This window comes from Vanellus vanellus, assembly GCF_965231255.1.
Source record: "Vanellus vanellus genome assembly, chromosome: 2".
Taxonomy (NCBI): Eukaryota; Metazoa; Chordata; class Aves; order Charadriiformes; family Charadriidae; genus Vanellus; species Vanellus vanellus.
In genome coordinates this window covers 76412521-76424528 of record NC_138906.1, presented here as the reverse complement: position 1 = coordinate 76424528, position 12008 = coordinate 76412521, and the positions used below count along the sequence as shown (strand labels likewise).

Sequence of the window (12008 nt, the reverse complement as noted above, 5' to 3'; positions counted from 1 at the left end):
AGTCGTTTTGGGGCTGGATCTGGGGCTGGACTGGGCTGCTCTGGTTTTTGTCATTCAGCACACTTTGATACGGCTCCCCGCCTTCCCCAGGCTTGTGTGTAGATCCCGCCTGGCTAATAGCAGCCAACAGGGACTTCTGCAAAAATATTTCTGCTTAAAATAGACTGGTGACTTCTTTTCACACAACTGACAAGTCTAAAACCGGGACAAAGGAGGAGTTAAAATATTTGCCGATGCTGGGTTTATCAGGAGAACTTTGGTAACACTTTTGAGTAATGCACTGTAAAGTAAAAAATGGTGTTTGTCTCACACACAGTTCAGCATTTTCCGATTTGGGGAGCTGATTTGGATGACCTTCTCACTGAGGACTGACAATGCGACATAGAGGGTGTCCTCAGTAATGAATTAAAAAAGTGCCTTAGTTCAGCTCTCCTTATGTTACATTTTGCACCACATTTCTCAAGTATTTATAATTTATTTGACTTATTTTGCTACATCTTTTTCAGTATTTGTATGTTGTCGGGAAAGGGGTTTGTGTGCACACCGTTGGACTTTATAGCACGGGACACTTGGAATGATTTCTATAGTCTTCACTCTTGCATTGCAAGCCTAGAGGTTGACTACTGCTGGTGTCCCAAGTCCTGAAATTAAGCAAAAAGTACCAATGAAAATGGGTTTGTAAGAATAAAAAAAAAGCTTTTAAAAAGTCAAAAAGCTCACCATTACAAATCTTTTTTCTGTATGGCGAAACGTAACGGGGATACTACTTTGCTGCGCAGCCTGGTTGCGCCCCTACCCTAAGAGGGGATCAAGCTGTTAGTGTGCCTCACAATAACCAGGGACCTGCCCGTCCGTAAGCGGCATTTAGGGCTGTAGCTGAAAATGACTGCGGTCCTGCCAGAGCCACAAGGCAGGTGGCCCTGTGAGTACAGGGCGGCTCAGTCTGCTCTTGTAACAGGCACCTCCTGCGGAGCTGTGGTGTGAGGAAGCTTTACTAGCACCGGTGGAAGACAGGCAGGTTTCGGTTGCATTTTGTTGCGGCTCTTCCGCGGCTTTCACTCTACTTGTTCTGTACTAATACAGTATCTCAAAATTAGGGTTACGTTTTTTGATGAGTAAGTAGATATGACACCGTCAGAATGCAGAAAATGTTCTGACATGGATGTATGTTCTTCAGCAAGACCTCGGAAGATAATTTTCCTTTTTAAAACAGCATACTGTGAGTTTTCTCAGGTCTTCATTTCCTCTGAAGATGTAAAACAGTTTAAAGCCCATTATGAGCACCTTAGAAAAATCTGCACCTCTATAAAATTCCCCATACTTGAAAATAAGTCTTCAGGTAACCTGCCTCTTGCGAGAGCTGGTACAAAGTCGGAGGTGGAAGCAAGGGGTTTACTGTGAAGCAGAGGGAGCTTCAGAGTGAAGTTCCTGCAGTTTTTTTGCTAACACATGCACGGCTTCGGAAACGCAGCCCGCCCTCCCTCCCCCCGAAAAAAAACGCTGTACATAAACCATAGCGCGAGAATACGGCCAAATATAAAGAGGGGTTTAGTTCCTTCAGAAACCATCTTGCCTTTGGAACGGTACCCAGCTGCGCGCAGAGCAATGGCTTTGAAAATGCACAGAGTAAAAGCTCCATGCACACAAACAGAAAGAAGTTCTTACTGTTGTTTTCCAAGTAAACTCTCGCCAAAAGCACGGAAGGTTTTAAGGAAGAACAGCGAACTCTACTATTTCCCCACACAAGTTTGTTTTAAAACTACCGTGCATTACAGGATTACAGGATATTACATGGAGTAATCTGATAGGAATTAGCCTTTGCTCAGCTCGTTGTGTCAATGAAATGGTGTGCTCTTAAGCTGATACGTGATGCCAACAGCACTAAGATTGATTCTTCATTTAAGGATGGTGTAATATTTGGGGCTTCCGGAGCCCATTCCTTATTCTGTGTTTTGTTTATTAATTGCTTCAGAGAAGAAGGAAACTTGGCCAAAAAGGGAGGGGAGGGGTCTCTCCTTAAAGGAGTATCTGTATTCTGATGTCTGTGCCTGGCAGAGGCGCAGAGCTGGTACCTCGCAGAGTCCCAGCTAGCCGCCCTTACCCACGGAGGGCTAGAAACATTCTCCGGTAGGCTGTAAACTATGGGCAATGGGTGTAAAACGCCCGCATCAGAAAACGTGACATTTATCTGTTCTCTTCAGATGCGTGATCTGAAATTCGAAACACAAGAAAGTGTTGGTTGGGACTAAACAGCAAAACGCGTTTGAATGCTTCAGAAAATTGGTGCCAATCTAAAATCCCGCAAACGGTGATAATTAAAGCACAACATTTTTGTGGTTTTATAACCGGTAAAGTGCTTTCATTTATTCTTAAGAATTACTTTTTGTGAAAGAAAAGGGGGGACCTCTCTCAGACGAGAATCACAGGTACTCGCTTCCTGATAGATAGTACATTTTGGTACTTTTAGGCCATTAGAGAAGCATAGATTTCCAAAGCAGCTTCCAAAGACTGCCGACACACAGTCCTCTGTATTTACATAGATGAGGTTCCTGGGAGCTATGGAAACGCAAGGCCTCACCAAAGATTACGCTGGACAGCAGTGTAAAAAACTGAGACCTGGAGCACGGGCGTACCGAATGCTTGCGAGCCCGCATCAGCAAAGCACAGGGCTGCTGCCCGCGGTCACAGGTTGAGACACATGGCATAATTGCAACTTTATTCTCAACAAAATCTATTCAAAATGAAGTAGTTCTAATTCTGTAAAATCAAAAGGCCCAATAGGGTTAAACGTTAAGTGAAACACTCTTCTTGTTTGGTTGAATTACTGTTAAGGTAGTATTTTGTAAAGATTCAGAGTGTAACTTCTGGAGGATGTGCTCGTAAACACCCTCCCTCCCCTAACTTAAGAAATGAGAAATCATAAAGTTTTGTTAGCACTCTTGGAGAAACTCCAGCTGCAAAGATTTTCATTTTATGCCCATTTCTGTTTTTTTTTTTTTTTTTTTTCCCTTTTTTTTTTTCCCTTCCCCCCCCCCCCCCCCCCATGGATTAAGGGCTTAGGGGAGAAATAGCTGCCAAATGGTTTTATAGGTGTCTATAACCCCAAAAAGTTTAATATAGTTGAAACTGTATAGTGGGTAACTGTGAAGAATATCAAAGTTAAATCTTCCTTAAGCAATTTTTTGCCGCTTACACTTACATTAAATTCAGATGTAAATGATTCAGACAAGGACTCTGAAGCTAAATTTACTTTGGTGTCACGAAGAACTGCAAAGTTGCATGCAAACTACTTCTGTTTTATTTAAAGCCGAGGCCTTCAGTCGGTACTTGAAAAGCCTGGCTTCTGCTCCCATGGGCTTCCCTGGGATTTGGATCCAGCCCAAAGTACTGCGGGAAGGTAGGGGAAGCGGTCGAGGTTTAATTGTCTATGCTGTAGAGAGTCTTGTGTTACGGGGTTAGGATAACATGGCGCTGTGATGAATGTTTGTCTGTCTAGAGTTCAAAATCTGCTGTCTATGTGTGGCAGTAATTAAATCACCTTAATTGTTTTTCATGATTCTTTTTAAGAGAGGGAAAATTACTTGCCTTGGATTAGCATATTGCCAAAGACTGATATAAATATTTATGGGGTGCACTCTTTCAACAGAAAGCCTGTACATTCTTCACAGGTCTCCATAGTTCTCTTACTCTGAACACAGCAGAGCAGTCATTTGAATGCACTACTTACCGTCGCTTCCCCCTCTTGTAAAGCTTCAGTAACAGTAAAAAAGGTAAGTAGTTTAGAAAGCAGCATCTCTTGCAACACGTTGGTGATGTTTAATTTCCTGTGCAAGCTGCAGAGCCCTTTGAAGGTGCATATGTTTGTGAAACCGTTTCGAGAGTTCCGATTTTTTTCCTCTTACAGTTGTAGAAAATACACAGCGTTGGAAGAATTATTGGCTCCTCTTTTTTTCCTGCTTCCACATTAAGGGCTCATGCACAATTCCTATATTCTAAAATACCGAAAAAAGAAAAAGGAAGAATGTAAAGTCTCAGTAAAAGAGCTACGCACCTTCCTTCCTTTTTTTTAAAGGTCATCAGGCAAAACGTTCCTAAGAGTATGAAATAATTGTGCCTGTGTTAAGAACGGTGGAACAAAGCGATCAGTATACTCCTGACTTGAATAATGCCAGGATTTCACTGTAGATCATGATGGAAAACTCAGGAAAACAGTCAGCGCGCAGCTCTTTCATGACTCTGTTTATCTGTACATATGGTCCTTGCTGGGTATCCGGAGAAATGCATTTAAGTTGCATTATGGAAAGTACGTTGAGGGGCTGGTGCTTCTGTGTAAAATTATTCTTCTACCTGCTGATGTTAGAGGAGGAAAGTAATGCTTTTAATGCCTGGACACTTGGTGAAGTTTTATATAGAAATACCTTTCTAGAAACGTGAGTAATAAGTTAAAATCCTTCTTGACCTATTTCAACATTGTATGTAAAGCGTTCACAAGCAAAGTGTTCAAGTGGTACTTCTCTCGGGTTGCTTTCCTCCAGGACAGCTGTACCTCTGACATATCTGAGCATTTTGAAACTGAACGTTCAATTGCAATAAAATCTCCTGAGAAATTGTAACACACAACAGAAATGCCCGTCCTTTAAATAGTTACTAATCTTAAACAAATTGTTCCGGTTTTTCTTTTTCTTTTTTTTTTTTTTATTTCAGAGCACTGTTTCCAAGTTTATACTGTAAAAGTCATTACAAACTTCACCATATGTAAACATTCAAATTTTGGTGCATGCTGCTGAGGTTAATGGTTTGCTAAAATGTTGAGATCGGGAACAGACAAACATTTTTAATATAATACAAAAGTAAGCTTGCTTTGCTAAGACATTGCAGCTTTAGTAAAGATATTTATTGAGCTCCCTTCTATTCTAAGGAAAAAGGATATACTTTTTATAATAGTGGACGTTGTACATAAGTCATGAGATCATTCCTTTGTGTTTTAACTATTCCTGTTGTTTACACTGCTTCGACAAAATCCAACAAAGCTCCTGACAGCGTGCCAAGAGAGAGATTTAATGAGTATTGCAACGTAAACGGAACTGGTGAAGCACAGAAGGTGCAGCTGTAAGAGCACAGCAACTCTGAGGCTGGACCACAGTGCCAGCTCTCCGGTACGCTGTCTCCACCAGGGACGGTGAGCGTACGCCAAGTCAAGAGTAAGAACAGGGCAAGTGGATACGAACATAATCCTCGTCACCCCAGCCTGCAAATATTATTTCTGTGCTGGACTTCCAAGCTGGATGTGGTTTCTAAGTATTTTTCTTCCGTGGTTTGTAGGATTTCAATGATAAAGCATTTGGTAAGCCATGCTTTCATACAGAACTGGGTATGTTATGACAAATTTACTTAGAAAGCACATTAGGCAAGGGAAAATTAATATTTCTAGGTATCTTCCAATCGCGTACAACTGATACGCACATAACTAACACTAATGGAGGGTGCACTTACACGCGTGTCGGTGAGAAAAGGAAACACGGATCTGTCCAAAAGAGAGAGGGAATGGACTTCTAAAATGCAGTGATTGTGTGGGGCTTGAGTAGTAAATGCTAATACCTCTGCTAGCTTTGCACTTTTGCTAACAAGTTAGATAGTATTACACAGGCTTTTTGGTCCTTAGCAGCAGCAGTTTTCTTACATTACTTCTAATAAGTAATGTATAAATACTGTATGGTAAGCTGATGGTTAATTTGCAGTAAGAACTAATTTTTCCTTGACTGAGACAGTGAGCTGTCTTAACCTCTGCACTATGAATAAGGGAGAGAGGGAAATTACAGAGCCTGATTTTTTTTTATTATTTTTCTTGATGGGTCCTCTATGTAGAATGTACACTGAAGGTTACTACTGCTCCTTTGCAGGTATGAATAGCTAAAGGAGAGAGAATCTGAGTGGTAACCTTCAGGCAGAAAGTAGGAGCACACGGCATGAATTAGAAGTGCAGTAGTGTACCTACCACCAAAACTTAACAACAGAATTTTCAGGCATTAATGGAGACGTAATCTCCTTCATACTTTTGAGGGAATTGGTAAGAAATTTCATGTTCCCATGATTGCACACCTGTATGACAGCACGGACCATCTACAGCTGTATTCTTGGTAGAAACTGAACAATAAAGAACTTCACTGGAATTTTGGAAGACATGATTATGTATGTAAAGGGCCTCTACTTGGAAACAAACATTTTTTGGTAAACATTGTGAAAACTTAGATTTAAATAGTAAAAATGTTACCGATGCAGTTGTCCCTTTTTACAAATTAGGACTACACTATTTATAAAGATGTTTACTTTGTTTCTTGGCATACATTTGCAGATCTTGAATTGGTATGCAGTGCTTGTTCCAGTAATTAAGCTGCTTTAAACAAAGGTTTTGCATGTACTGTTTTAGGGACCAAGTTCCTTAGAGTACGAAACTGGCAGCCCTTCCAAGCCTGTGTCCTCTAAAAGCGTAAAATGTTATTACATTTCTTTGTGTTCACTGGAAGCTTAAATAGTAATTAAACCTTCCTTCCCCTACACTTTCACCATTAACATAAGTGCACTTAATTACCCAGTTGTGAATGTAGAGATGTACACAATCTAATGTATTTTACCTATTAATTACATTCCATTTTAATAAAATGGCCACTAAAAGCAATTTACATGGCAATACTTACGTACCTAATATGAGGAGAATTGTTACTGTATTTGCTTTTTATTTGAAAGTCAGAATGAAGGCTATGTTTGTAGTCTCAGGTAGTTACAGTACCTTATTCTGCACACTATGTTGTTAATGGAATGCATTACTACACATTTCAATCTAACTGTACAAAAGTATAAAATACACTTTAAATGGCAGCGAGGAATGGGAGTTTGTTCTAAATCAGACACTTGGTCTATCCTCTGCTTTAATAATGTTATCACACAGCATGAACAATGCAAAACAATAGAAGTTCTAAACCATGATGAATTTTGGGAAGCAAGAAAAATAAGGGGAGGTTTTTAAAGGCCACAGTGTCATGGAACTAGTTTTGAGTTTCTGTTTCCCTTCTTAAAAAGAAACAAAAACACAACAATCCCCTGGAAAAAAAAAACAGGAAGCTTTTTTCTCTATGCCATTAAAAAAGTTTGCACTGCTTTATTTTTCTGCAATTTCTAATAGAAAACGAATTCAAGCACAGAAATGACTTGAACAGAACCTGATCAAAATTTCTGCTTGCCTTGTTTTTTTTTAACATATTGTCTTAAAAGTGTTAATTATTCTACAGATTTAATAGTAAGCAATAAAGAGCTATACTGAGTGTTCTACTTTGCTAGGCAAAGCTTGCTGCCAACTTATGACTTACAGCACTTGAGTTATTGTCATAGTTAGGTTCTTTTTCTTCTGCAAAATTCAGGAGCATTGTGAAACCTTGCAAGAGTGATGTGGTACTTTCTGCCAATAGCTGCACCTCAACAAATTTAGAAAAGGACTCGGTGGTTAAAATATATTTTAAAGTTTCCAAGTCTTGGTGATGCAAGTCTTACATTCGTAGAATGGTTTGGGTTGGAAGGGACCTTAAAGGTCACCTAGTTCCAACCCCCCTGCCATGGGCAGGGACACCTCCCACCAGCCCAGGCTGCTCAAAGCCCCATCCAGCCTGGCCTTCAACACCTCCAGGGATGGGGCCTCAACAACTTCCCTGGGCAACCTGTTCCAGTGCCTCACCACCCTCACAGTAAAGAATTTCTTCCTAATATCTAATCTAAATCTACCCTCTTTCAGTTTAAAACTGTTACCCCTCGTCCTATTGCTACGCTCACTGATAAAGATTCCCACTCCACCTTTTCTACAGGCCTCCTTTAGGTACTGGAAGGCCGCTATAAGGTCTCCCCAGAGCCTTCTCTTCCCCAGGCTGAACAACCCCAAGTCTCTCAGCCTGTCTTCATAGGAGAGGTGCTCCAGCCCTCTGATCTGTTAACTGTTAAAAGGAGGATGAGACTGGTTATTAACTCTTGGAAACTAAAAAAAGACCTAGGGAAATTTTTATATCGCCTCCTGAAATGTAAAGGGATGCTCTTTAAAGAAACCACACAATGCAGCTTGTGATATTTGTAAGTATCAAGGTCCAGGAGACAAAACCTGTTCATCTCTGGTTTTAATATTTAAAATGAACTATGTATTTAGTAATTTAATTCAGATACTGTATATTTTTAAATGAAACAGCATCAATAAGAACTTAGTAACTGGATGAGGGGTTTTAAATCTGACATCTTTCATGCTCAGTGAGAGAAAAGGTCAGCAGGAGAATAATGTATCTGGTTACAGGTAGTTTAATGAAGTTTTATTGTCAAAGTAGGGCAGGAACTATTTCATCACACGGGACATTCAAGCAAACAGATTTCAAGACTACCTTACATGCTATTATAAATCACAGCAATATATCTTAGAACATGTGAACCATTAAGAAAATAGTACTTTGGTTGCCAAAAACTCAGTCTCTCAGGCATCTCTTCTGCTGAACAGAAAAACTCAGACATGTGCAGTGTGTTTATGCATCTGTATGTGGCACTGTAGGATGCTGAAGATGGTCCAGTGTTGCTTCAGGTCAGAGTCTTCTCATAGCTATGTGTTTCCTGGACTCTCAATAACCAATTTCTGCGTGGAATACAGCTGGCTAATAGTAACCTGAAATAAAAACAAAATATCAGAAAGCCAAAACTGGAAAGTAAACAGGTTATAATTTGAGTTTCACAAGAGAGATTAGAAACAAATGAAGAACTGAGCAGACCGTATATTAAGATTTTTCATAATGACATTTTTCTTTCTATAAGCATTTTTTGTAAATAATACTGTTGTTAGCCTAGACCTTAAGAAAAATAACCGATGCATAAAATATCTGCATATATAAAATCTTTAAATCATGACATTGAGGAATACTGTTTAAAGGCTTATATTAAAAGTTAACATTGGTTACTACAGAAGAAAAGCAAACAGGCTGTATGTTTAGAAAAATGAAAGATGGATATAATGAAAAATAGAAAAATGCACATAGTCAGCAGATATTTCTTATTATGCGTTTTGGGTGGAGAGCCTAGATAGAAATTCCACTGTATGGTACCGATTTCCAGTTCCTTTGGAATCCTAATTTAATTTGCCTTGCAAATGGTGAAAACAATTTTAGAGTTAGTTCAGCAGTAGCATTTTACACACACTGGAACTGACCTCTTGCTTATGAGATGGTATTCACACCTCATATATTTGTGCTTTCTAGTGCAATGAGGAAATGAAAAATGACAAAAATGCAACATTGATGCTTTGATTCCACTTGTTTGTACTTTCTAGTCTGCACTGTAGCATTGGTAAATTGTAGTCAGAGGTGCAGTTGGTGATACACGCAGCTCTTTGCTTAACAGTTGAGGTGTGGAAGGAAGAAGTTTCATGCAAGTAGGCTAATGTAAGCAGGAGAAGACAACGTTTATTTTAGAAGTATGAATTTTGGAGTCTAAGTTTTTAAAATCTACTATGCCCTTCCTCACCTGTACTTTCTGCCCAGGGCCTGGGTACTCAGTAGCTCTGTATCCCTTTTCACAAAAATAAGTTCATATATTTAATTATGGAATTAGGACAAAAAAGGCTAGATGCTTAATTATACCAAGCACCATATATTTAGTAGAATTTAATACTGCACAAACTAAGCCTGACAGCAAGTTAGGCTCTCAAAGTAATAAAAAATTAGAGAAAGATTTTTTTCGGCATTTTTCATTTACCATTTTTGAGGGGAAAAAATCCTGGCAGCTCTTAAATAAAAATTTCTCATCTATGCCCACACTCACATAAAATGTAAATAACATTGCCTTTTAGGAAATGAACTATTTCATCTTGATGAACAGCCTTGTCTGAAACTTGTAACTCATTGATTTTAATCTTGAAATATTTATTACAAGGGAGGATTTATGAGCCATTCTTAAAGGAACAGAAGTTCTCCTTGCCAGCAAATATTCCCCTCTTTGGCACTCTGAACTAAGTCAGTAACAGCATATGAACAACTCTGATTACTTCTGAAATTACTTATGAAGTATGTTGCATACAGAATATTTAAAACAAAGGCCATACACAACTGTGGCATGTGTTACCAACAGAACTTTTAAGCTGTCAACAGCTTTTACTTATCAAAGAGAACTGGCTGCTCTGGGTTACGCGGCAGGCTATACACTTTAGTTGCTGCCTTACCACAAACCATGCTGTAGTACTTAATTTTTGTATACTGTGTTTTGGAGCCCAAAGAATCTTTAATCCTTTCCCACACAGTAGAGCAAATTTAATGGGAGGCTCAGAGGGATTACAAAAATGCTGAAACCTGAATTGCATTTTTTTTTTCCCCCACCAACTGGGGAGATAGATGAGGCTGAGTACGTGACTTCTCAGTCAATCATATGGAGCCGGGGCAGACGGGTCTGTAGGAGAAAGGTACAAGCTGTTGTTTGCTGTCCCTGTGCTGAGAGGTGATGCTATCAACTGCTGTACTCCTTGACTCGAATGCAATAAAGTCATCGATGTGTGTGTTGCGCTGCTTCCTTAGTAAACCACAGGCGCGGGTGCATTTCAGCGAGCGCAGAGCCGCCAGTGCTGTGCTGTCTGCCTTTGCTAGGCTGCTGCAGCTTGCCTGCTCTGGTGCCTCCCTTCCAGAAGCTACGCCGTGACATTTTAAGCTGAACTGTGAAACTTCAGGAGTTTTTTTTTTTTTTTGAACCCTTAGCCTCGAATTTCTAAGATTATGATCAAGCCTTTCCCATGCACTTTAGACAAAACAAATAGACCTTCCGTTTATAGCTGCTGAAAAATTCACATCTATAAACATCCACTGCCTCAGCAGAAAGACCTAACCGGTATTTACACACTGACACTCATTAACCCTCTGAATCAAAACAGTGTCCTCACCAACGCCAAGTCTAAAGAAAGCACTTAAGCAGCAAGCATCACTGTGCATCCTTCTCCCAAATTAAAGACTTAAGTGGGTATCTGTTGTGTTCCTTTTTCATCGTGTGTGTTTGCAGCTTATACAGCACATGTAATTTACTCTTCTGGTAGGTGGCTGGCAGCCAGTGCAGAGGTCAGTGTCAGGGTATTTTCATTAATCACAGGAAGCTTTTGTGGAAAAAGGCTCTGCCATTTGCTCAGCAACTCTTTTACCCAGAATTTTATTTACCTCTGTAAGGTAACACATTGCAATTAAATTCTACAGGAAAGAATGCACAATAAAGAACCACTTTGTCAGCAGGAGAAGAGAATAATTAGAAATATAAAGGCTGCTTTTCAGATCTTACTGAATTACTTGATTTTTAAATTCTGCCCGCAAAATTTTAAGTCTGACAAGTCCAACTCTCAAAACCTGACAATTTGTCCTTGTTCAAAGATTTAGTACAGTTCAATACGGTCAGCTTTTCCTTGTGAACTTGAAAAACTTAATCTTGCCTTCCATCTGAATCCAGGACAAGACTTAGGGTTTCAGAATAGGATTTATCAGCAGATGTGCGTCAGTCAACACATGGGGAAAAAGAAATTATTGAACCGTAAGCACTGGTCCGTCCTGTAACCCAACCATTCTCTGATGGTTGTGTGTTCACTTGGAAACAGTACTTCCCCTTGCTTGTGGCTGGCAGCAGCGATCATTGGGAGAAGCTACTTTATGAAATCTTTCATAGCTACTGGGAAAAAAGTCAGTGAGAGAGGTTTTCCCTAGATAACAATCTCAGAGGTGTGTAGTAAGAATTAAATAGTAGAATTAAATATTGGAAAAAAAAAAACACCCAAACCAACATCCTGAAGACATTAGAAGAACATGCTGTCACCTTAAAAATTCAGTTAAAATGCCAGCTCTGAACTCTGTCCTTTCAAATGGTCTATGGCTGGCCAGTGCCTGACTCTTCAGGACACCTGTGGCTGGTGAGCAGGTTATGTGTAGCTTCCATGCCTGAGGGAAGGTGATGTCCAAAAGGAACGATAAAAT

The 12008-nt window shown here is 39.7% G+C and overlaps 1 protein-coding gene across 2 annotated transcripts in view; it reads right to left on the bottom strand.

The window, feature by feature from the left end:
- Positions 1 to 8242: 8242 nt before the first annotated feature.
- The window catches only part of LYRM4 (LYR motif containing 4), a 99808-nt gene continuing 96042 nt past the window's right edge, over positions 8243 to 12008 (bottom strand). For both annotated transcript variants that reach the window (XR_014270567.1, XM_082499479.1), the window contains one exon: positions 8243 to 8686. Coding sequence is in view for 1 of the 2 variants with exons in the window: in XM_082499479.1 (XP_082355605.1) it covers positions 8624 to 8686 (63 nt within the window). In the remaining variant the exon portion in view is untranslated. The remainder of the gene's footprint in view (positions 8687 to 12008) is intronic.